Raw genomic sequence first — 26,125 nt, forward strand, 5'->3', positions numbered from 1 at the left:
GCCATCCCAACCCCAGCTGGACGAGTTCCTGTGTGCCCTGCTCTAGGTGGTGCTGCTCTGGCAGGGGGGTTGCACTGGATGAGCCTTCCAGGTCCCTTCCAACCCTTCAGATTCTGTGATTCTTTGATTATGAAGATAGCCAAGGACACCTAGCCCAGATATAACCCTCTCTCTGGCAATGCCTACACTTGTTTGCATGCACCTTGCTCTTTTACAGGCCTTGGGAAGGGATTTATCTCAGCATTCCTCAGCTCCACATTTGTAAAAACCCCTTAATAATACCAACACTTGCTTCTAAATCAATTTGAGAGACTTCATGGGAAGAACCCTCATTAGAGAAATTGCCCAGAAACACAAGCGAATCCTGTTTTTAATGCAATTCAGTTACTATAAAACACAACAGGCTACTTGTTAATGGGTTTTACTTTGTCATCATGACTTAAAATATTCAATGTTATCCTTAAAATGAGTACCAAAAACTTATACACTGAAATATGTTCACACTTTCTCCACTGGTTTTAAGCACCTACATAAATATTTTAGGTGAAGTGGATGAATCCTTTATCAGGAACAGAAATAATCTTTTCTGTTCCTGTTAAAACTTTGAAGGTTTTTCTGCTGCTCTATAGTAATTGACATAGAAAAGAGTAACTGAGGTCTGTACCCAGCAAGGCCTGATTGGCCCTTGTACTCATTACTGCTTGGATGTTCAGGAAAGCTATTCACATTTAAGAATGGGCAGGAGTATGCTTTGAATAATCTATCCAAATCCTGTCCAGTAACATATTTTTAACATATTTCAGCTGTATAATGCCTTTAGTAGCTTCCAATTGTGCTCTCAGTAGCAATAAAACTGAGTTTTGCCTCATTTTTAATGGGTGAGATGAACTCAGGTTGCCAAAGTGGTGTCTAGCAGATCTGAAATGACAATCTAAGCTGACAGCAAGATCTGTCTCTAAATACTTTCTTCAGGGAGGACTGTAGTAAGTCATTCAGCCATTGTGAGTGCTGATTTCCTCATCTGTCAAAAGGAAGACCTCATAATAATTCTGTTACTAATGGTTATCTGCTCTGTAAAATGTTTTGGAGGTCGTGTTTAACAGCTAAGCCTTGTTAACAGGGGCATGTTCTTCAGTTTTGGTTCTTCCATGCTGATCCAGTTATTTATACAACTGCTTGTCTTTAATTAGCAAAGCAGAGAGTCATGTGGAAATTATGCTGAATTCTGTCCATTTACATAGCATTTTCTTTTGCTAATTAGAATAAAATGCACTTCTTTTCTTCATGGGAGCAATCATCCCCTCTCTTCCCATTGATTCCCCTCCCTGTTCCATTTTCCCTTGGAGATTTTTAGGCTCAAAGACTAGCAAAGGCCTGAAGTTTGGAAGAAGGGCTTCAAAAACTGTAAATACTGCTTAGCTGTAGCAAAAACAAGCCTTTATTCTGCTTATGTTTGCAAAAAACTAAGATGTGCAGCTCCAATGAACTAGGCTCTCAGGAATTTTGTGCTTTGCAGGAAAGGTTCTCTACACAAACCCCTTTTATTCCCAGCATTTTATGTGCACCTCTTGCACAGCATTTTGCAACTAGAGCTCTGATCTGTATGCTATTAAACAGAGGACTAACGAAGAACAGGAAGAGAAGAGGGAGCCTCCATGCTATTAATAACCTAATTAAACATTTAAAAGTCAGGAAAAATGTCAAGGACAGACAACTGGATTAACATTAGAGTCAGCTGGCTTATTTATTTCAACACTTCCTAAATATTTATTAATAGAATATGAGGCTTCGAAGCTTTCAGCACAAGGTGATGCTGATGGCAAACTCTTAACTGGCAAGGTTAGACAGAAAGAATCATGTTGAGAAGCCATCTGGGTACATGTGGCCACTGGGACAAAGATGAGCACAGAACCTAGCATGCTATAACTGTTTGGAGTTCACAGCAGAAACAAGTGTATGATTCGTGAGGACCTGAGAAATGAAGCCATCTGGTGTCCAGCAATAAATGTAGGTCTTCTGCCTTGTGCCTTATTTGGAAGGAATGTAAGCCAATGATATTTAGTTCTGAGTTCTCAAAAGCTGGGGTCAATGCTTCTGTTAGAGTCTAGATGAACTTATAGTAAATGAGTTTTGGTTGAGGTGTTTTTTAACCATTTCTGTGCATTGAGATCAGAGAATCACAGAATGGTGGGGAGTGGAAGGGACCTTTAGAGCTCATCCAGCCAAACCCCCCTGCAGAAGCAGCTCCCACCTAGATCAGGTCACACAGGAACGTGTCCAGGTGGGGCTTGAAGCCCTCCAAGGAAGGAGCCTCCACACCCTCCCTGGGCAGCCTGGGCCAGGGCTCCCTCACTCCAACACTGACACAGTTTGTTCTTGTGTTTCAATGGAACTGTTTGTGTTCCAGCTTCATCCCATCACCCCTTGTCCTGTTGCTGGATACCATAGAAAAAAGTGCTGCCCCAACCTCCTGACACCCACCAGTGAGATATTTGTCACTATTCATGAGCTCCCCCCTCAGTCTCCTCTTCTCCAGACTAAACAGCCCCAGGTCCCACAGCCTTTCCTCAGCAGGAAGATGCTCCAGTCCCCTGAGCATCTTGGTGGCCCTGCACTGGCCTCTCTCCAGCAGTTCCCTGTCCCTCTTGAGCTGAGGAGCCCAGAACTGGCCACAGGACTCCAGATGAGGCCTCAGCAGGGCAGAGCAGAGGGGCAGCACAACCTCCCTTGACCTGCTGCCCACACTCTCTTGCTGCCCCCAGGCTGCCATTGGCTTCTTGCCCACGAGGGCACGTTGCTGCTCATGGTCAGTTTATTATCCACCAGCACTCCCAGGTGTGTCTCTGCAGAGCTGCTCTCCAGCAGGTCAATCCCCAGCCTGTGCTGGTGCAGGGGGTTGTTCCTTCCCAGCTGCAGGACTCTGCCCTTGTCCTTGTTGAACCTCAGCAGGTTCCTCTGTGCCCAACTCTCAGCCTGTGCAGCTCTGGCTGAATGGCAGCACAGCCTCTGGGGAATCAGCCCCTGCTCCCAGTTTGGTGCCATCAGGGCACTTGCTGAGGGTCCCTCTGTCCCCTCACCCAGGTGCTTGATGAAGATGTTGAACAAGACTGGCCCCAGAACCCATCCCTGTGCAACTCCAGTGCCCACAGGCCTCCAACTCGACTGTGTGCCATTGATCCCCACCCTCTGGGCTCTGTCATTCAGCAGCTCTCCATCCACCTCACTGTCCACTCCCCCAACCCACACTGCCTGAGCTTTCTGATGAGGATGTTGTGGGAGACAGTGGCAAAAGCCTTGCTGAAGTCAAGGCAGATGCCATCCACTGCTCTCCCCTCATCTCCCCAGCCGGTTATGCACTCATAGAAGGTTCTCAGATGAATTTGTATGTCCTCATGATATTTTGCCTGTGGTCCAAATAAGACAGTACTGTATTGTTCTCCCTTCATATTTTCATTATTTATTCTGTAATCATAAATGTAAATCCAACCATGATTAGAGAGGGAGATTCTATGTATTTATGTATATATATTCTGTCACTTTATGTGCATATCCATTGTCTACATTTTGAGTTGGGTAGTGACAAGAGCATCTTTTAGCCAGTATTAGCATGAAAAGAATGCTGCAATTCTTTTTATTGCTGTTGTCTCTCACTGCTGTTCAAGGTGAGTTGAAGATAAGTTAACCAGAGATGATTCTTTTTTCCTGGAGCAGTATTGAAAGCTGTAATATGTCATCTCCAGATAAAGATGGGGCTAATGCATAAAAGGCTTATTTGTAATAGGATTCTCAACAATCAAGTGAACCCTGTTCTTCCTCAGGAACGTTGCTTTCTGTCTGTAGCAGGTTTTTCAGCAGTTTATATGCTTTCATATCTTCTCAGAGCTCTAACCAGATTGAGAAGGTAACTGGGTTGGACAGCTTGAAAACTCTACAGAAGCTGGACCTGTCTAGCAATAAAATAACTAGTCTAGAAGGCTTGGAGGAGCATGACCTACTAGAGACAATCAACCTAGAGGATAACCAGGTATTGTGCTTCATATTAACCTCCAATTTTCTAAGAAGGCATCATTTATTGGTCTAAAATTTGATCTCTTTAAGGCTTCATCCAAAAATCTTACACCACTGCAAGAAACGAATGGTAGAGGAGAGATCTTCCCTTTAGTATTTCACTCCAATATTGTTTCATGGATTGATTGATAATGTGCTCCTTGGGCCTTATTTCATATCTCTAGATGGGTTTCTCTTTATGTAGGTATCACTTTTCTAGTACTTAGTGCTCACATACATAAAGAACTAACAGTGCTCACTGGAGTGGACAGGATAGGGATGAGTATGAAGCTTTTTCAGCTTGATTAGCCTTGAGGATCTTTACTTACATCACAGCTTTTGTACTGCCAGGCCTCAGGAGGGTTTGCTAATATCTCTCAGCCCAATTTTATGACCACAGATTCTTGAGAGCTCTCAGCTGGAAACTTCCTGTAAGGCAGAACTGGATGTATTCTATAATAAAGTGGCTTTTGTTATGCAGCAGAATTTTCACTGGAAGTACAATGCTAGAATCCAACTCATCTGTATTTGAATGCTGAAACCCAAGCCATATATACATAATACTTTTGACACTGATCTTCCAGGCTCCTTAACTGAAAACACTGTCAACTCACAAATCATTTTGACATCAAAGACAGAGCTGCATGTGGGGGAAATAAAAAATCAAAGACAATAAGGAATAAAAACATAAGCCAGGAATTGAACATTTTCTGTCAGTTTTTCCTCACTTCCAAGGTACATTTACAGGGTTGAATTCGAGACACTGTGAGTTCTTTTTCTCACACTGTGTTCAGCTTGACATTTAAAGGTACATCAATTGCACAAGACAGGAAACTGCCTAATAGTATGGTTGCTATTAGCATTCATAACACCATTTCCATTGCCTCATATAGTTTCCACTGTTCTTTATGGCATGCAAAAGCTATTAATTTTACCTCATCAAAATCTGCCTCTTTTAATGATGTTATTGAAACTGTTTAATGAGTCACCATTTTTCTTTTTCAACTTTTCCTTCTGAAGAATAATTTAAAGAGACTTTGAAGTAATTAACACAGAAAGATCTGACTTACTTCAGCCCAATACCACCCAGAATGATCTTAAATGCTTGGTCTCTCAAAAATGAGTGTGACAAGTTCATCTGCAAGCCATGTCTCTCATATACATGGTCAGTCATTTCCAAATGTTGATGGTTGGCCTTTTATTTAGGAAATCCACCCAAACAGTGATCAAAACTGTTTCACAGTGGGCTTTTTTGTTATCTCAGAATGAGTATTGGGTAGGCTACAGTTGAGTTTTATGTTTTTAGACACTTTACAGAACCTGAGTGTAAGTTAGGGATAGAATCATAGAATGGTAGGGACTGGAAGGAACCTTTAGAGATCATCTAATCCAACCCCCCTGCAGAAGCAGGGCCCACCTGGATCAGAATCTGAAACCTTTTAGGTTCAGGCAGGTCATCCCAGCCTGCCATGGATTGGATGACCTCTGGAACTGCCTCTCTCCACTGATTATAACATGAGGTCGAGTCGCTGACTTGGGCTAACCTAACAGATGACTAAACGAGGTCACGTCAGTTCACTCTGGGTCTAGCACAAGGGCCTCTGGTGTGACTTTTGCTTTGTGCACACAAACTTTGAGCAATCCCACGTGCAGCCAACACAGGTTCCCTTTGTGCATAGATGACACCCTAAGTGGAATGTATCAACCTCTGGACACACACAGCCAAGGACAAATACACCGATGCGTTTCAGTCAAGATCCACAAGTTAGGCAGGATGAACTTGAGCTCCAGTGATAATGAAACTCTTTTTTAGTGGGAATTTCTTTTTGCTAGTCAACTGAAGCACAAATATAACTGCAGAATTGCCTCACTTAAGCACATCAGCCACATAAAAGCTAAATGCATTGGGGCTTGACATTTGAAAGGGCTGGAAAAACGCAGGTGGTTTGAAATTGCTGTCTGTATTATACTGCTTCTCCAGCTAACATCCAACTTGTCTGCCTTTTGTGACTTGAAGTGCCTTATTGACTGCAGTTAACATATATGCCCATTTTGTGACTATAATGACTTTTTTTTATGTTCAGATTTTAAGAGCAGGGATTAAAATCCTCCCCCCCTCCCCCATAGTTATCGTGGATTCTGTTGCTGCTGATTTATGCTCTGTTTCTCTCACTAATTAGATTGCTGAGCTGCCTGGATTTCAATGTCTTAGAGGTCTGCCTCTCCTCAGAGCTTTAAATCTTTTAAAAAATCCTGTACAGGTAAGAAAGAACTAAAGAGGGAGCCAAAAATAAGAACCTAGAACTGCTGCTTTGGATCACACCAGAATCCATTTAAGCCTCAGTTTCGATCTCTGAGAGTGGTGAGGACGTTGGCAGGGAATGAGTACAGGAAATAATGAGTGATGCTTTCCCTGGCATTGTTACCCACCTTTGTCTGGGACCTTTGAAGCAAAGCTGCACATGAATCAGGATGTTTAATATCCATGTAGGACTGTATTAATTCCGTTTGTGAATCTATGGATACCCCTGTTCTCACAGTATGCCATGCATTTTATTTGGTAAAAGATCTTTGAAGGTCTGTACTTGACCACTCCTGAGAAAAGCTCAAAGGACTTAGAAGTACCCCTGTGAAAATCAGGTGTCTTTGGAAAATGCATCTCCTTTTCTTCTTAAGGATTTACTCAGTTCTCATTTATGACTCCCATAGTATTCTACAAGGAATTAATTAAACATCCATTGTATCAACAGCATTGACATTTGTGTGACCTGATCTAGGTGGACCTGCTTTAGCAAGGGCATTAGATTAGATGATCTCCAAAGGTCATGTTCCTATGCAACCTGATCTAGGTGAACCTGCTTCTGCAGGGAGATTGAACTACATGATATCTAAAGGTCCTTTCCAACCCCACCATTCTATGAATCCCAGAAAGCTAGGGGCTGGAAGGCACATTTAGAGCTCATCCAATCCAACTCCCCTGCAGAAGCAGCTCCCACCTAGATCAGGTCACACAGGAACGTGTCCAGGTGGGGCTTGAAGCCCTCCAAGGAAGGAGCCTCCACACCCTCCCTGGGCAGCCTGGGCCAGGGCTCCCTCACCCTCACAGTGAAATAGTTTTGTCTTATATTTAAATGGAACTTTAGTGTTCCAGCTTCATCCCATCTCCCCTTGTCCTGTTGCTAGCTACCACAGAAAAAAGGGATGTCCCAACCTCCTGACAAGGTCCCTTCCAATGGCCACCATTCTGTCATTCTGTGATTTGCAAAGCATCAAACATTCTGAATGTGCATTTGTAATTTGTCCTGAGTGATCAGTGTCCTGGTAGTTCTGTTATGACTAAATTTGATGAGAATTTTACAGGGCTTTCCAATGTCAGGAAGAAGAAAAGTGTGACGAGTTTAACCACTCCTTCCTGTAGCTGCCAGTTTGATATTGGTTTCCTTGAGAGTGATCTGTTGTGGCACACTATGAAATGCAAAGATACCCAAAATAGGCTTCTCCTGTTCATCTGTAATCTGAAAGCCTGTGTTCAGATGTCCTTCTCCTAAGCAAAGTCTGATCATATTCCTCGGCATTACTGTTATAATAGTTTATTCATGCAGCAATCATCTTAAGACAGATCTTTGTTGTTTTAACAGGACCTTACTGGTTTTAGAACCAAAAACCTTCATGAACTTGTCAGTGTCAGCTTTTGAATTCAATTTTTAGTTCTTTTTTATTGTCCACACTCTTAAAAGCATCTATGATGGCAAATGTATAATGAAAATGAGCTATTTAAGTATCTATGGTATGTTTATTAATCAGAATTTATTACATAATCCCAGTATAGATGATGGGATCACAGAGTCACAGGATCACAGAATCTCAAGGGCTGGAAGGGACCTGGAAAGCTCAGCCAGTGCAACCCCCTGCCAGAGCAGCAGCACCTAGAGCAGAGCACACAGGAACTCATCCAGCTGGGGTTGGGATGGCTCCAGAGAAGGAGACTCCACAGCCCATCTGGGCAGCCCCTGCCAGGGCTCCCTCACCTCAACAGGGAACAACTTTGGCCTTGTGTTGCTTTGGAACCTCTTGTGTTGCAGCTTGTCCCCGTTGCCCCTTGTCCTGCCATTGCCCATCCCTGAGCACAGCCTGGCTCCAGCCTCCTCACACCCACCCTTGATGGGTTTGGAACATGACTGAGCTCACCCCTCAGGCTCCTCTTCTCCAAGCTGCAGAGCCCCAGCTCCCTCAGCCTTTCAGCACAAGGCAGATGCTCCACTCCCTTCAGCATCTTGCTGGCCCTGTGCTCAACTCTCTGCAGCAGCTCCCTGTCCTTCTGCAACTGAGGAGCCAGAACTGGACACAATATCCCAGATGTGGTCTCACAAGGGCAGAGGAGAGGGGGAGCAGAACTTCACTACTGCCCACAGCCCTTCTCATCCAGCCCAGGCTGCCATTGGCCTTCTTGGCCATGAGGGCACATTGCTGGCTGATGCTCATCCTGCTGCCCACCAGCACCCCCAGGTCCCTTTCCCCTATACTACAACAGTCTTCTTGGTATTTTAGTAGGTGTGGTAAGGATTTTTAAATGCCCATCTTGACCCGTAGATCAACACAGTTGCAGACTTCTGAACAACTATGAATTTGTGCTGTAGAAGCTAAGCCTGTGAGGGGATCCATCTCTATGGTGTATGGACAAACTTCAGGGTGAAAAAGGTTTTTATGTGGTAGTGTATGAAGGCTAATGTAATATATCAACTATTTGAGATTGAATGTTAGGTTGAGGAAGTTCTTTATGTAAAAGTGGAATCTTTGTCCTTCAGGAGCAAACAGATTACTGGCTCTTGGTGATTTTCACGTTCCTCCAACTAACAGAGCTGGATCTCAAGAAGATCTCAGTGGAAGAAAAGGTATGCAAACATCATATCATGCTGGAGGTTTTGCTAAATAAAGAGCATAAAATACCTGTGCATGCAGATGTAGCTTTATAGTCACTTGGGTGTGACAAATATCCCATGTTGCAGGCCCCAAGACAGGCTACAAATTCAGAGACTTTGCTTTTGAATCCAGATACAGATCTGTAGAATTCCTGGAGCAGCTGTGGTATGGAAAAACACAAAACTTACCTAAAAGCTTTGTTCAGTGAAGAAACTTACTTAAACAGCCATTGTTAGTCAGCTGGAGAACCTGAACAGGCATATTCTGAAGTGATATCCACTGTGCTACTTTGCAAACACCCTTGTTAGCTTCTTGTAGTATCACTACAGCAAAGTGAACTCTGAAAGTTATAATGATGTTTGTTCCCTGTACAGCTCTCACTGTAAAAAGCTTTCACTCCATACACACAGTGACCCAGAGACACCCTGCTCAGACTGCTTGCAGTAGCTTTGTGTTGTAACAGAAAACGTTCCCTCTTGTGCTGCTTTCACTGTAGTTTGGTTGCTGCATGTAGTATTTGGGCCCAAGCTGTGCTAGAAGTGTTGGGACTAACAACTGCCAATTGGAGTTGGATTTCAGGGAATTAGCCTTTAAAAATGGTCCTTAAAAGAAGTTCATTGCTCCTAACTTTAACTGCAGAAAGAGTTCTTGCTAATGCCAGGCTCACTCCATCCTGCACAGAGAAGGGACGATCCCACAGTGTAATTCACCCCACTTACCCAAGATGTGGATCTTACTCTGTGTTATGTGGCAATCAGATTCCTTCCAATAAAACTTGGAATGTGTTCTCTGTGGTCTGTGTGCTCTACAACCACCTGACAGGAGCTTGTGGCAAGAAGGGGCGGCCATCTCTGCTCCCTAATGACAACAGCACAAGAGGAAAGGGGCTGGAGCTGCCCCAGGGGAGGTTGAGGTTGGAGCTGAGGCAGAACTGTTTCCCTCAGAGGGGTGTCAGCCCCTGTGCCAGGCTGCCCAGGGAGCTGGGGGAGTCCCATCCCTGGAGAGATCCCAAAGCTGAGGTGCTGAGGGCCATGGGTTAGTGGTGGCTGTGGCATTGCTGAGGGAATGGTTAAACTCAATGTGATTAAAGGTCTTTTCCAACCATAATGGTTCTGTGGACTGTAAAAGTAAACCTGGATGGCTGCTTTAGGTGAGCACTTAACTTTTAGATGATGAAAGTTATTTCAGAAAGTTCTCTCCTCAGGTTATTTTAGGTTGTTTACTGTAGGCTCATAAATGTCTCTTGTTGAACTGAATTTGGAGACACCAACCTTTTTATCTCAGTAACACACTAAATGGATATGCAGAAGTGTTGTAGTTTAGATCAGAAGTCTAGTTGTGAAGTGAAACTCCTTCTTGCCATGCTTGATTCTCATTGTGGAATACTCTTGCAATGTATAAACTAGACTGCTTTTGGACTAACCTTAACTAGATGATGTAAACCAGGGTGTACCTGCTGTAAACCAGTGGTGCTCCTAGCCACGAAATCAGACCAAAGGAACAAACTGGAGCTAGAGTGAAACGAGCTCCCTTCCCTTACTCCCCTCAAAACAGTGTGGGCATTGGATCCTGAAGGGTTTGATTAAAGATCCACTCCTGTTGTACCATTTTACTGGCTGACAGGGGAATGGCTGTCACCAGAGCTTACAGCAGAGTTTGCAGCACTGTCAACTCATTGGTATTTGATGGTTTACACTAAATACCTCAGTAGTTCTTCACCTGTTTCTGAGTCAATAGCATTAAAAATACCAAAAAATACACAACTCATTAGTGGTCAGTAACCTCAATAGAGCTTTAAACAGAATAGATGGAGGGAATCCTTGGAGTTTGAGTGCTCCTGCTGCCAGGAAAGGCAGAAATGCATTGTCAGGAGAAAACTGCAATTTGTTTTACTTTATTAATGCCTCTCCTGTTCCTCTTCTTATGGATAAATGAATGGCTTTGATCCCTAAGGATTTTAGTTTGGCATCTTCCAGCAGCACTGAGAGGATGCAAATTAATGGATAATTAAAACCTAAGCAAAATTACTTTGCATCTTTTGTGGCATCCTGTTTTCTTTCCAGTAAAAGGTTGAATACATTAAAGATGGTGAGCTATGCCTGGCAGCCTTCCATCCCTCTACCAAACTGTGCTTAAATCTCCCAAAAAGATTTATGTAGCAGAGTGCTCAGAGACAAGCCAAATAGAAAGGCTGACCCTCATAAATATGAAACCATCATTATTCACAGTGATCAGCACAGCATATTGCAGCTGGAAACAATTACATCACTGCTCTTCTTTCTTTTGCCCCTAAACTGTGGTAACAGGTTGCTGCTGTGAATAAATACGATCCTCCTCCAGAAGTTGTTGCTGCTGAAGATCATATGACTCATGTAATGTACAGCATGCTGCAGCCCCAGAGGATCTTTGACAGGTAAGCTTACCTCCACTTCACATCTGCTCCTGAGGGTGGCACTCAAGTAAAGCAGAACTTGTGGTCATATTTGGAGGGACGTTTCTCTGTCCCTCTCCCACCTCTAAATTAATCTAGCAAAGAGAAGGTCTGTAGTATTCTGTTAGCAGTCTGGAAATTAGGCAAATCTTATTTGGTTGAAATTCATTATGAAATGAAGTTAGTCATTCACCTCTAAAGCCTGAGACAGATTGTCCACAGCTCTCTTTCTTTTAAACAGTCTGTTGAAACAGATGGTCATTTGCACCACAAATGAAAGATGCAACATTTCTATCAATACCCAAAGGCAACTGAAAAGTCTCTAGAGGCAGAAGAGAGCTGTAAACCCTAACTTCATCCTATTCTGCTCACTCCCCCTCTTCAAACTGTTGGCATCCCACTGTGAACAAAATGGCTTTATTTTGTGGCTTTGGGGCACATCTTATATGCATAAGTTGAAATTTCCAAGTTTATATCTAGGGAAGTGCAGCTGCTTCTGCCTTTGAGTGGAGATGATGCTGACTGCTGCTTCAAGCAGAGCAGGGAGAGGCATATCAATGCACTTTCAGCAAGCTTGCCACTGCCACCCCAGGTGACTCTGGTCAGTCTCATTTCTCATCTGGGAAATGGAAATGGCCATACTTTGCTGCTCTGATGATATTTGCTTAGTGAGTGCTTGCAAAATGCTTTGGTATGCTCTGATGGAAGATACTGTGAAGTATATGTGGTTTATAGTGATATTGGCTACAGTGAGCACTGAGATCAACTTGTGTGCCCCACATCTTAATTCATAAGTGAGTAACTTGATTTAAGATCCATGGATTTAAGATCTATGATGTAACTCAGATATTCACCTATTTAGAATAGATTTATTGTGAGTCTTGGGATTTTGGGGCATTGTCAGTGAAGGACAGGAGCTGTCCAAGTAGCTCTGAGAATTCTTAATGCCCTGTTTTCCCTGAAGATTTATTTGTTGTTTTGCAGGGTTGAAGAATTATTAAAATGAATTTAAAAAACCCCAAACCCACACTAGTTTTACCCAAAGGCATGGACTTCTTCCAGTGCAGACACAGAGTCTATTTCAATATTTGTTTCCTGCATTGTGCATCTGTATCCATGTTGCTGGAAAGGAACGATTCTGTCTTCTGTCAGGGGTATTGCATACACAAACAGATAAAGATGCAAGCCAGCATTTCTGGTACTGACCAAAACTGTTAATGATGCTTTGAATGTTTGCCCATGCTTAGCTGGAAAACATAACACAGTCATGAACTGATAATAAACTGACCATGAGCCAGCAACGTGCCCTCGTGGGCAAGAAGCCAATGGCAGCCTGGGGGCATCAAGAAGAGTGGGGGCAGCAGGTCAAGGGAGGTTCTGCTCTACCTCTACTCTGTCCTGCTGAGGCCTCATCTGGAGTCCTGTGGCCAGTTCTGGGCTCCTCAGCTCCAGAGGGACAGGGAACTGCTGGAGAGAGGCCAGTGCAGGGCCAGCAAGATGCTCAGGGGACTGGAGCATCTTCCTGCTGAGGAAAGGCTGTGGGACCTGGGGCTGTTTAGTCTGGAGAAGAGGAGACTGAGGGGGGGGGATCTCATCAATATTTATAAGGATCTCAATGATGGGCGTCAGGAGGTTGGGGCAGCACTTTTTTTATTCAGTAGCTAGAAACAAGACCTGCTTCTACCAGGGGGTTGGACTGGATGATCTCTAAAGTTCCCTTCTAACCCCTACCATTCTATGATTCTATGATAATGAGATGAAGCTGGAGCACAAAAAGCTCCATTTCAACATAAGAACAAACTGTTTCAGTGAGGGAGCCCTGGCTCAGGCTGCCCAGGGAGGGTGTGGAGGCTCCTTCCTTGGAGGGCTTCAAGCCCCACCTGGACACGTTCCTGTGTGACCTGATCTAGGTGGGAGCTGCTTCTGCAGGGGGGTTGCACTGGATGATCTCTAAAGCTCCCTTCCAACTCCCACCATTCTGTGATTCTATGATCTATATTTTTAGATGATCTGATAATTAATTTGGTTTTAGTAACATCTCTACTAAAAAGACAACCTGAAAACCAAGCAAAAAGGCTACACTGTTCCATACTCTGCAGTCAGAAAACACTAAGTTTCTTATGCCCTTCCTTCTCTCTTTGTGCCTTGTGATTCTATCTTTAATTACATGGTAACACACCACTGAACAGCATTATGTGTGTTTTTCCCCTACTAGAAATGCATGTGACATTTCAAAAGGCAGCTTGATCACAGTTATAGCTCCTACATGGGGAACAGAAATTTAATAACAGAGGGTTCCTCAGTCTATTGGGCAAGTACATGATGAGAGTTGGTATCTGGCTATTGAGGATAAATTCATTCAGAGAAGAAATAGAGAATGATTATTTTTAACAATGAAGGTAATTAACCACTGGAATGATTTATCAAGGGTACCAAGAATTCTCCACAACTGGAACGTTGTTAATTAAAATGTGCTCTAACAGAACCCCAGGTATCAGTCTTGAAACAACTAACTCAGGGAAATCCTGTAGCCAGTGTGATGAGGGGAGTCTGACTTATATGAGCACATTAGTCCCTCCTGGTCTTGAAATCTATTAATCTTGCACAGCAGTGTATCACTGTACTCACCAAAGACAAAGAAAGTTGATAGAAGCACATTAAGTGAGCCAAGTATCTTCTTTAGAAGGTTCCAGGTTGTAGGAAAAGCAAAACTTTTTGTTTGTCTTTTGAGAAGAAGTAGGTGGGGATGTGATGACATCAGAAATGGTGGAAATGTTCTTCTGGTGAAATAATCAATCCAAGGAGGAACAACCCCCTGCACCAGCACAGGCTAGGGATTGACCTGCTGGAGAGCAGCTCTGCACAGACACACCTGGGAGTGCTGGTGGATAATAAACTGACCATGAGCCAGCAACGTGCCCTCGTGGGCAAGAAGCCAATGGCAGCCTGGGGGCAGCAAGCAGAGTGTGGGCAGCAGGTCAAGGGAGGTTGTGCTGCCCCTCTGCTCTGCCCTGCTGAGGCCTCATCTGGAGTCCTGTGGCCAGTTCTGGGCTCCTCAGCTCCAGAGGGACAGAGAACTGCTGGAGAGAGGCCAGTGCAGGGCCAGCAAGATGCTCAGGGGACTGGAGCATCTTCCTGCTGAGGAAAGGCTGTGGGACCTGGGGCTGTTTAGTCTGGAGAAGAGGAGACTGAGGGGGGAGCTCATGAATAGTGACAAATATCTCACTGGTGGGTGTCAGGGGTTGGGGCAGCACTTTTTTGTATGGTATCCAGCAACAGGACAAGGGGTGATGGGATGAAGCTGGAACACAAACAGTTCCATTGAAACACAAGAACAAACTGTGTCAGTGTTGGAGTGAGGGAGCCCTGGCCCAGGCTGCCCAGGGAGGGTGTGGAGGCTCCTTCTTGGGAGGTTTCCAAACCCACCTGGACACGTTCCTGGGCCCCCTGATCAAGGGGAACCTGCAGGAGGGTTGATGATCTAGAGTTCCCTTCCCACCCCCACCACTGTGTGATTCTGTGAGTTTGAGGACATGAAGAATTTGAGCATTAGAGATTTATTTAAGAGAAGTTGAGTTCTGGGTATAATAATGTCAAGTAATGATGTATTGTGTCATTACTGGGTGTAACACTTCCCTGTAAAGGAAGAGATGACAGAGGAATTCTGCAATTTACAAGCATGTAACAGCTTCTGTGCATGGAGGAGGAATACATTAAAACTATGGTGAAGATAAGGGTTCTGTCACAGAACCCCTTCATTTTTGCCATTAATTTGAAATCTCTTTCCTCCATGTTTATGTTGCATGGTTCTTATTATCAAGAGGATGGAGTGGAGCATCTCCCTTGTGATGAAAGGCTGAGGGAGCTCTTGAGCTTGGAGAAGAGGAGCCTGAGGGGTGACCTCATTCATGTTTACAAATACATAAAAGGTGTAGTATAGGTGAAAGGGAGCTGGGAGTGCTGGTGGGCAGCAGGATGAGCATGAGCCAGCAATGTGCCCTCATGGCCAAGAAGGCCAATGGCATCCTGGGGTGGATTACAGGAGATGTGGGCAGTAGGTGGAGAGAGGTTCTGCTCCCCCTCTCCTCTGCCCTGGTGAGACCAAATATGGGATATTGTGTCCAGTTCTGGGCCCTCAGTTGCAGAAGGACAGGGAGCTGCTGCAGAGAGTTGAGCACAGGGCCAGCAAGATGCTGAAGGGAGTGGAGCATCTGCCTTGTGCTGAAAGGCTGAGGGAGCTGGGGCTCTGCAGCTTGGAGAAGAGGAGCCTGAGGGGTGAGCTCAGTCATGTTCCAAACCCATCAAGGGTGGGTGTGAGGAGGCTGGAGCCAGGCTGTGCTCAGGGATGGCCAATGACAGGACAAAGGGCAACGGGGACAAGCTGCAACACAAGAGGTTCCAAAGCAACACAAGGCCAAAGCTGTTCCCTGTTGAGGTGAGGGAGCCCTGGCAGGGGCTGCCCAGATGGGCTGTGGAGTCTCCTTCTCTGGAGCCATCCCAACCCCAGCTGGATGAGTCCCTGTGTGCCCTGCTCTAGGTGGTGCTGCTCTGGCAGGGGGTTGCACTGGATGAGCTCTCCAGGTCCCTTCCAGCCCTTGAGATTCTGTGATTCTGTGGGATACTCTGTATTGATTCAGGTTCTTGTAAGAGAAAAGGCAAAACAAATACATTCTGTTTCCAAGTCTTCATCTTCACCTGTTTTAAATCACATTAAACCACTACATCAGTAGTTTTCTTCCACTTTACAGCCATTTATTAGTTAAAAAATAAGGGGGCTTGAAATTATTTCTGACATATGATCAAGTGCCACAGGCTTAAGATCTAGCTGAGATTTAAAAAGAGAGTCCAACGTTGTGTTCCATTTTTAGCTGCCTAAATAAATTGCTGCGCACTCAAAAGTGCAGAAATGCCATTCATCCTGGTATTTACAGCTGGAAGGGGAAACTGGAGGATCTAGCCATCTGCTCAGCATGGAGAAGATGGAGGGCTTTGTATTTTTTGCAGCACTTCGGGTTCTTTTATCGTAGTGTTATTTGTGTTCAGTGGAGTTTAAGGATCTGAGTCATTTTCCCTGTGTTGAATCGCAGAGTTCTCTACAAATTGAATTGAGGAGTTCTTTTCTTATCGTTGGACTTGATGATCTTAAAGGTCTTTTCCAACCTCACCAATTCTGTGATTCACTGAAAGTGCCACCTTCATCTGGCAAGGCCATGGAAGTCATCCAGATTCCATGCAGGGGTGTGTAAGGGATCATAGGACTGAGCCCAGGTTCATGCCAGGCTCATTATCCTGACCATTAGAAGATTACCATCTCTGCAATAGGCTTGGAAACCCTTAGACAAATCCCAGCAACAGCATAACTGCAGACGGAGCTTTTGAAAAGGCTACAAATCAGACAAGACTATAGTAGACATAACATATTCCTTTTGTAAAAGGGGTCTTTGATGCCATGTTTTGTGCTATTTTATATGTTTAGAGGGTCTCATACTGAGCACACCCTTCTGATTCTTGTCTAAGCTGTGAACAGTGTGATGGACAGATGAGAGTAGTTGAAAACATGGTAAAGTCTCTGCAGAAGCTTTATACAAAGTTGCTGAATATTTCATAATAATGACTCCTTGTTTTCCTTTCTTGTAGCACTTTACCTAGTCTTGATACTTCCTACCCCATGCTGGTGTTAGTTGGCCCTGTGGCCTCTGGGAAGAGGGAGCTGAGTCATAAGATCTGCAGACAGTTCAACAATTACTTCAGATATGGGTAAGTTTGCTCCATAAGTTTAAAAGAATACCAAGTGATCACAGCTTGAATTGCTGCTGGTTTCATTTTTGCTTTTTGAAAGGCTGAGGGAGCTGGGGGTTTTAGCTTGGAGGAGCCTGAGGGGTGACCTCATTCATGTTACAAACCCATCAAGGGTGGGTGTGAGGAGTCTGGAGCCAGGCTGTGCTCAGGGATGGCCAATGATAGGACAAGGGGCAATGGGTATAAACTGGAACACAAGAGGTTCCAAAGAAATAAAAGAAAAAATTTCTTCCCTGTTGAGGTGAGGGAGCCCTGGCAGGGGCTGCCCAGATGGGCTGTGGAGTCTCCTTCTCTGGAGCCATCCCAACCCCAGCTGGATGAGTCCCTGTGTGCCCTGCTCTAGGTGGTGCTGCTCTGGCAGGGGGGTTGCACTGGATGAGCTTTCCAGGTCCCTTCCAACCCTTGAGATTCTGTGATTCTGTGAAAAGTTAAAAGACAACCAATAAATATTTGTTGTTATTCATTTTAGTTCTTCCCAGGGCTTGATTGCCTGAAGTCATAGAATCAAAGAATAGTAGGGGTTGGAAGGGACCTTTAGAGCTCATCCAGTCCAACCCCCCTGCAGAAGCAGGGAAACCTAGATCAGGTCGCACAGGAACATGTCCAGGTGGGTCTTGAAGCCCTCCAAGGAAGGAGCCTCCACCTCATAAGGAAGATGCTCTAGTCCCCTGATCATCTTGGTGGCCCTGCACTGGCCTCTCTCCAGCAGTTCTCTGTCCCTCTTGAGCCCAGAACTGGACACAGGACTCCAGATGAGGCCTCAGCAGGGCAGAGCAGAGGGGCAGCACAACCTCCCTTGACCTGCTGCCCACACTCTGCTTGCTGCCCCCAGGCTGCCATTGGCTTCTTGCCCACGAGGGCACGTTGCTGCTCATGGTCAGTTTATTATCCACCAGCACTCCCAGGTGTGTCTCTGCAGAGCTGCTCTGCAGCAGGTCAATCCCCAGCCTGTGCTGCTGCAGGGGGTTGTTCCTTCCCAGCTGCAGGACTCTGCCCTTGTCCTTGTTGAACCTCAGCAGGTTCCTCTGTGCCCAAGTTATAGCTACTTGTTGAATTAGATCATTAAACTGGCAAGTTGCAAAGGCACTTAAAATAAGATCTGTGAAGGTTTATATGACTGGAGAAAAAAAATCCCTTTTTTCCTTTGCTTATAGCCACTGCTGGGTTTTTTTGAGAGACTAGACTGGAAATTACAAACTAATTGAGTGCCAATTGAAATGTTCCAAGCACTATGTCCTTATTGTTTTTATACTGTGTATTTGATTTCCTCAAAGTTTTATATGTGAAGGGAAGGGGGGGTAAAAGAAAAGGGAGAGAGGCAGAATCTTAACAGAGCAGAAAATTGCAACCATAAAGGAAAGTTGTGTTTTAATTATTCAGTAGAGATTGAAGCAATTTTATGACTTACACTTCTAAATTTCAGACATTCCACTCATTACACAAAGTATTTCATGTGAGCTACCCTGGCAGTTGGAATGTAAACATGGGCTTGCAATGAAAAAAGAAAGAGATGCAACGTTTAAAAGTGTTTGAAAAAGAAATCAAGGTGAAATTGGACCCTGAAACCATCTGGCTAGTGCTCAGGAATGACCTTTAAAGTTGGATGCTTTCATAATATCTTCAAGGAAATCAAGCCTTTGAAGTGCAATTGCACAGAGCCCATGTGTAGCACACTGTTCTCATTTGCCACAGCTTGCTGATAAAAAAAGGAGGGGGAGGTGCCCTCTAATGCTGTGAGAGTTAAGATCTCTCAAGCTCTGCATTGTAGACTAAACTTAATGGTTTATAACAGCTCTCTGGAATCAATGAACAGAAAGGACCTGGTAGATGGCAGACTAGTAGCAGCTGGTGTCTTTTTTAGCCATATTGTCCAGGTGAATGCAGCAGAAGTCAAAGAGTTAAAGCCTTGTGGGTGTGAATCGATGCCAAAGCTCCACTTTAACACTTTTGTTCCCATTCTCCTTTAAAATCCAAACCAAAGCAGAAACAACTAGCAGAATTTCCTAAGAGAGCACATGAAACCATACTTGAGTCTAAAATAGTTACAAGTGTTGACTTAACTGATTTTGTCTGGGGTTATTTTACTGTTCCATCCTGGTGTTAAGCTCACATACCAGAGGTTTATCCTATTGTCCTTACATCGTGCTGAGCAATTACCTTCCCTGCCTTGCATCCCACTTATCTCCCTAGTTTCAGGATTGTTTCTCCCTTTCCTATTAGGGATGTATTTAAAGATTAATCTTTATACCTCTTTCTTAACCTCACAGCTCAGCCTAACTCCTTGTCTCCTTTTCCCCATTTAGGGATTCTACTTTATATCACCCACAAACTGACATAACTGGGGTGGGGGGGGAAATGGTGACATCATTTGTGTCTTACAGGGTGCTGTGACAGCTTCAGTTCAGGCCATCCTGGGTTGGGAGGGGGGATTTATAGGCAAAATGTAATGTTACATTTAAACTTTTGGGTTGAATTTATGGGTTAATGTTTCATGTACGTGGCATTAGTGGGATGATTTGCACCTCTTTCTATTTCTCATATCTTCTCTTCTTAAAAAGAAAATGATTTGTAGTATTCTCCCTCTCCCACCCCCCTCCTATTCCATAGCTGCTTCTATGATTGAAAACAGGTTACTTCTTCATTATACCATATATCTTCCAGTCCCTGTCACACTACCAGGGCAGCTTACTTTGGTGAAGAAAACAGACTTGATTACTATTTCGTTTCTGAAGAAGCATTTGACAAAATGGTGAACACAGTAAGTATCTTGTATCCTTGTAAGCTCATTTCCTACCCTCAGAGTGAACTCTACTTTTCTGTCCAAGTCTGACCATCTTTACGTCTATATGAACCTGCTTCTGCAGGGGGGTTGGACTGGATGATCTCTAAAGGTCCCTTCCAATCCCTACCATTCTATGATTCTATGATTAAGTTTCTGTCTGTGTGTGAGTGCTTCTTCACTCACACCTCTGTGGCTTAAGCTCATAGATGGAAACCACAAAGTTGTTGCATATTTATGCTTCCTTTGCTTCTGTATGGATGTAACCTTCTCTAGGTGGTCCTACTCTGGCAGAGGGCTTGGACTGGATGATCTTTGGAGGTCCCATCCAGCCCTTGAGATTCTGTGACCATTAAATGGGTATAACAGTCAGTAGGAATCTTTAGAAAGTGCTGTAATGCAGAAGCACATTGCTACCCATATGCAAATATCTAGTGTGTGTGCAGGAAAGAGAAACTCTTGAAGGTGCTGCCACGTTGTTTGTCTTTTCCCAGCAGCCCTGCAGGGAATGCAGGCTTTAAAGTTCATCAAACTCCCCCTAAAGGCATTGTGTTTCTCTCTGAAGGCAGTATGCCTCCAGCTACTGTTTCTGATGCCTTTTTTCCTGGCTGCAATAAATTTTTGGCTTGATAAAGCCACAACAGAGCTCATCATTTGCACATACACAAATGAAGAAGCCAACACACTCTTCAGCAACTGATTTGGTTCTTAATGCTCTCAGTAATCAAGTAGCTTGATTTGAAAAGAATATAAGTCTTCCATCTCTAGTCCTGGGAACCAAAGTTTCAGTTGTCAGGTTTTAACTTTGAAATGTCTTGGCCCATTAGACATTCTCCTTCCAGATTTGTTTCTGCCCTCTCTCTTTTCTTTGACATCTCCTGTTTTATATGGCACGTCCATATGGTTTGATGTAATGTCAAAAGAAAGATGCCCCTTGCTTTAGATCTTGCTTTCTTTCCACTGTGAATGAATAACCCATGAAAGCTGTAACCTGTCAGCAGCTTGTTTTCAAGACACTGGTGGTTTATTACCCATGAGCTATGTACAGCCCCATATGCTGCAGAACTGACTGTGTGCACTTGTCTGCAAATCTTGTGCTTCCACTGCCCTCACGGATGACTTGAGCAGGGAGAAACTTTGTAGGGAGGGAAAGCAAGGAAGTCCAGAGATCCTTTAAGTACATTGCTTCACCTTAAAAACTTTCCTGTGCCATTATACTTGTTGTTTTGACTTTCAGGGGAAGTTTATAGCAACCTATAAATACAGTGGCTATCGCTACGGCCTTGGAAGAGACACCATCGAATCAATTGCCAGAGAGGGTCTTGCAACCTGTGTTCACTTAGAAATAGAGGTAAGATTTACTTATTGCCTACTGAATGAGTCATTCTGTAAGAGCTGTCCTGGGGAGGAATTCATGCAGGTTAATTTCAACCCCCTTGACATAGCCACTTAGTGACAAGAGAGACAGCCTGTGGCCTTCTGTCCAGCCTGCAGCTGCTGCTAATACATCTGAACTAATTGTGTGGGGTCAATTACAGTCACTGCAGGTGCAGTTCTTCAGTGAGATGAACTGCATTTTCAATTCCACTGCGTGTATCAAGCAGCTCTCCATTGTCTGAATGTAAACCACACCACTCTCATTGTAGACACCCACAGTTGGTCACATGGATCCTCTGCTGACTTCTTACCATTTCCTGGCCATGTTTTTTTCCATCAGCAGCCTCATTTCCCCACCACATCCCCAGTACTTTCCATTACAGTACCCTCAGCTTTTCAACCATCTGCAGTTTATAGTGGCACTAATCTAGAGCTGAAAACCCCTATGACAATGCCACGTTTCCCCTTTGCTGATGAGGCTGCATGCAGGCCTGAGGCAATACTTTGGGCAGAACTATTAAAAGACAGAATCACTTTGAGGGATTACTTTACCCTCTCTGAGATTTGTCAGGTACACATGCACAGATGGCAGAATCTCTGAAGTCATGCTGTGTCAGGAAACTAGGTCACCAAGAAAGTATCAAACCCCAGCTACTGGAATCCCAAAAGAAGACATTTTTAGCTAATTTTCTAATTATGTACTTCTCATTATCTTAGATCAAGCTTTACTAGCTAGGGATTGGGGTGACAAAAAGGAAAGACATGCTACATTTCCTTCCAAATTCTTTCTGCAAAACAAGCTCCACCTATATGAGCCTCCAAAGTGAGAGACACGACAGAGAGCCTGGAGTGTGAAAGCGAGTGTTGCTGGGTTTCACTGGGTTTGTAGGGCTCAGCTCTACCTGTGGAGGATGACTACAAGTTAACAGACACTACTAGACTCTATGGTAGCTGGGGAAAAGACAGAATCATAAATCATAGAATGGTTTCAGCTGGAAGAGACCTTGAAGCTCATGGAGCCCAGTCTCTGTCCCAGCCCTATCACCCACCAGCCCATTGCCCTCGGTGCAACACCCATCCAGCTCTGAAACCCCTCCAGGGACGGTGACTCCAGCCCCTCCCTGGGCAGCCCCTTCCAATGCCTGACAGCCCTGGCACCAAAGAGATTCCTCCTCACATCCAGCCTCAACCTCCCCTGGGGCAACTTGAGGCTGTTTCCTCTTGTTCTATTGCTGTTACTGGGGGGAACAGACCCACCCTCACCTGGCTGCAGCTGCCTTTCAGGTAGTTGTAGAGAGCCAGAAGGTCTCCCCTGAGCCTTCTTTTCCCCAGGCTCAACAGCCCCAGATCACTCAGCCCTTCCTGATCTGGGATGTGCTCCAAACCCTTTCCCAGCTTGGTACCTGCCTCTGGATCCTCTCCAGCACCTCCATGTTCTTGTTGTAGAGCGGGGCCCAAACTTGGACACAGTACTTGAGGTGCAGCCTCAGCAAAGCCAAGTCCAGGGCAATGATCATCTCCCTGCTTCTAAGATTAAAAGATAACATAACTAAGATAACACAGATAGAAAAGGAGTGCAGGAAACTGCAGTGCTAACAAGGATCCTATGTTGTGCCCCCAGAGACAGGGGAATCACTGAGGATACTACATTATATGACTTCTAGGATGATTATTTACTTTGTGAAACTGATGATTGAAAAAGTAGTTTTCAGTTAAGAACTTTAGTGTGTGTAAGGAGTTTTAGTCCCCTTTGGCCCTAATAAATCTGTACATAGTTACTGGCTTGCATATAGATGTACAAATAGCAGAATGGCAGCATGTCAGTGCAAAAAAATCAACAGCATCTTGCTCAAATGCTCAACAATTCACTGCTTCAGTCCTGCTCTTCAGTGCCTGTTCTTTGGCTGATATTAAACAGCAATTGAATAATCTCTCTGTAGTTCCATTTCCTCCTTTTTCCTCAGGCTTGTCAGAACTGTGAATCACCCTTGGACTCCCCTGATTGCAATAGGCATTGAGAGTGTTTGTTGTCTTGCCAGACAGACCCTGCATTGACAAGGGAAGCAAAATAGGAGAAGATTAAATATGAGGGAAGGGATTGCCTTTTAATGCTGTCCATTCTTCTCAAACTAGATATGTTATCCAATAATTTATGGGAAAGAACTTAATAGAAGGTCATGTTTTATTCATAAGGAGGTTAACCCAGCAACATAGGCAGCGACCATGACTTTTACTGGGTGTTACTGAGGCTACTGTCATGGACAGGTAGCTCAGAAATTCCCTGTCACTCAGGTTTCAGGATCATGTAGTAATTATGCAGAGTCTTGTGTCACTGTGGACTCTGCTAGCAGATGGGAAACAATAATGGTGAGTTATGTATGTGAATGGAAGTTAGCAAAGTCCATTATCTTCTCAGAGGCTCAGAACAAAAGGGATTTAGCACTATTAAAAGAAATTTTTATGATGGTCTATGGGTTGAGATGAGAAAATCAGAGCTGGTCATTGCCTCTCCTCTGGGGAATATCCCTCACTGATAAAGGAGACTGACACACATTTTAAAAGTGACATCTTGCTGAGTCTGCACTTCAGAATCCCTCAATGGTGGGGATGTGCAGGGTCCTGCAGAGCTGCTCCAGCCCAAGCCCCTGCTCCAGCAGCTTCCCCTGGCTCAGGGGGCACAGGAACGTGTCCAGCTGGGCTTGGAAACCTCCTGAGAAGGAGCCTCCACACCCTCCCTGGGCAGCCTGGGCCAGGGCTCCCTCCCCTCAGCACCAAAGGACTTGCTCCTCCTGGGCCAGGGGCACTGCCTGTGTGCCAGCCTGTGCCCCTTACCCCTTGGCCTGCAAAACAAAGTGCCAACTCCTGACCCTTTAAGGACCTTTAAGTACCCTTTAAGTGCTTGGAGGTGTTACTGAGATCCCCCTGAGCTCAGGCTTCTGTTCCCCAGGCTGAGCAGCCCCAGGGCTGCAGCCTTTCCTCCTCACACACATCTTGCAGCCCCTCAGCATCTCAGCAGCCCTGCACTGGCCTCTCTGCAGCCCTTCCCTGGCTCTCTGCAGCTGGGCAGCCCAGCACTGGCCACAGCCCTGCACATGAGGCCTCAGCACATGGGGCAGAGCACAGGGGCAGCACAACCTCCCTCCCCCTGCTGCCCACACTCTGCTGGATGCCCCCCAAAAAAATTTGTGTGCCCCAAATTCTCCCCTTTGGTTTTCACCAAAATGAATCCATTTTCCCCCAGAATCACTCCCTGGAATGTTTAGAATGCATCAAAATCTTCTTGTGCACTTAGAACACTGCAACCAGGAAAAAGGGAATCCATCTAGTGAGTGTTCAGCCTGTTACTGGTTTTTGCATGGATTTGCTTGTATTTGACTGTATTTTAGGATTGTTCTGGAGAACTCAGAGCTTAAGGATGTGATGGTCAGTTCAGTAATGAGCAATGTTCAGATCTGACATATCAATCTCTCTCTGTTCCTACCCACTTCAGTGAAGAAGCTGTATCATGCCAGAGGGAACAAGAAGTGAGCTTCCCTACATTTACTACAGTGCAATAATGTGCATGGTCTCACTTCACTTTGGATAACAATGCAAAGCTGATGGAAAGGTTTCCCCAAGTCTGCTACAGTAAAAGTCCTAGTTGAAGTAGTTTATTGCTGACAAAAAATGCTTCAAGTTCAGGCAGCTGCCTGCAGTGACACAGGTGAAAGATGTGCACATCATATCTCTGCTGGGGAGTTGTGGTTATACCCAGTTTTGGGAGGGGTTAACATTGCAAGCTGCTCCAGCTAAAGACATATGCCTGTATCTCAAAGGAGCTGCACACTTTAACTATGGGGTTGGACTAGATGATCTCTAAAGGTCCCTTCCAATCCCTACCTATGATATACCAGCTGAGGAGAATATTGTCAGCTTGTTCACCGTGGAAAGCTACTGGCTGAGGTGGTGATGCAGGTGAGTTGTGCTGTGTGTCAGTTCAACAGTGTGTCAGCCATGCACATTAACAGCTAGGTCCTTATGGAATAGGAAAGAGGGAAAAGAAGCAAAAGCCCTTAACTGGTGGGTATGAGAAGTGTCATGCTTTAAATCACTGGAATTTGACTATAAGGATTCTTTCAAACATGTGTTTAGAATAAAGTTGTACTCTTCAGATGGGCTGTGGAGTCTCCTTCTCTGGAGCCATCCCAACCCCAGCTGGATGAGTTCCTGTGTGCCCTGCTCTAGGTGGTGCTGCTCTGGCAGGGGGTTGCACTGGATCATCTTTCCAGATCCCTTCCAACCCCTCAGATTCTGTGATTCTTGTTACACTTTCCACATAAAGCTTTAGGGCACTTCACCTTGATCTCACTTTGCAAAGTTGCATGCTGGATCTTGAAATCTATATATTGGATAGAGGTTTCCAGTACTACTTTCCCATTAATTTGTGGTAAATACAGAGTTGTCCTAAACTCAGCTACAACAGGCCCTCAGTCTCAGAAACAAAGCATGGTTTTCCTCTCCTTTCATTTTAAAGGGTGTGCGTAGCTTGAAGAATACCTACTTCAAACCCAGATATATCCTGGTGGTACCAATGAACAAAGAACAATATGAAGGACATCTGAGGAGGACAGGATTATTCAGCAGGCCAGAGATTGAAGAGGCAGTCTCCAGAGTGGACACATACATCAAAATGAGTCAGGATTTCCCAGGATACTTTGATGCAGTGGTCAACACAGGTAAGCTGATCCCTTACATGCTAGAAACCTGACTTCTGATGTCCCACCAATGGCTGG

The 26,125-nt window shown here is 44.7% G+C and overlaps 1 protein-coding gene across 1 annotated transcript in view; it reads left to right on the top strand.

The window, feature by feature from the left end:
* The window catches only part of LRGUK (leucine rich repeats and guanylate kinase domain containing), a 51,927-nt gene that overhangs the window by 11,531 nt on the left and 14,271 nt on the right, over nt 1–26,125 (top strand). Inside the window, exons 7-14 of the mRNA XM_062020284.1 lie at nt 3,881–4,024; nt 6,228–6,308; nt 8,853–8,939; nt 11,274–11,380; nt 17,036–17,155; nt 19,859–19,955; nt 21,214–21,327; nt 25,867–26,068. Coding sequence (XP_061876268.1) covers nt 3,881–4,024; nt 6,228–6,308; nt 8,853–8,939; nt 11,274–11,380; nt 17,036–17,155; nt 19,859–19,955; nt 21,214–21,327; nt 25,867–26,068 — 952 coding nt within the window. The remainder of the gene's footprint in view (nt 1–3,880; nt 4,025–6,227; nt 6,309–8,852; nt 8,940–11,273; nt 11,381–17,035; nt 17,156–19,858; nt 19,956–21,213; nt 21,328–25,866; nt 26,069–26,125) is intronic.

The sequence above is a fragment of the Colius striatus genome, chromosome 1, assembly GCF_028858725.1.
Source record: "Colius striatus isolate bColStr4 chromosome 1, bColStr4.1.hap1, whole genome shotgun sequence".
Lineage (NCBI taxonomy): Eukaryota > Metazoa > Chordata > Aves > Coliiformes > Coliidae > Colius > Colius striatus.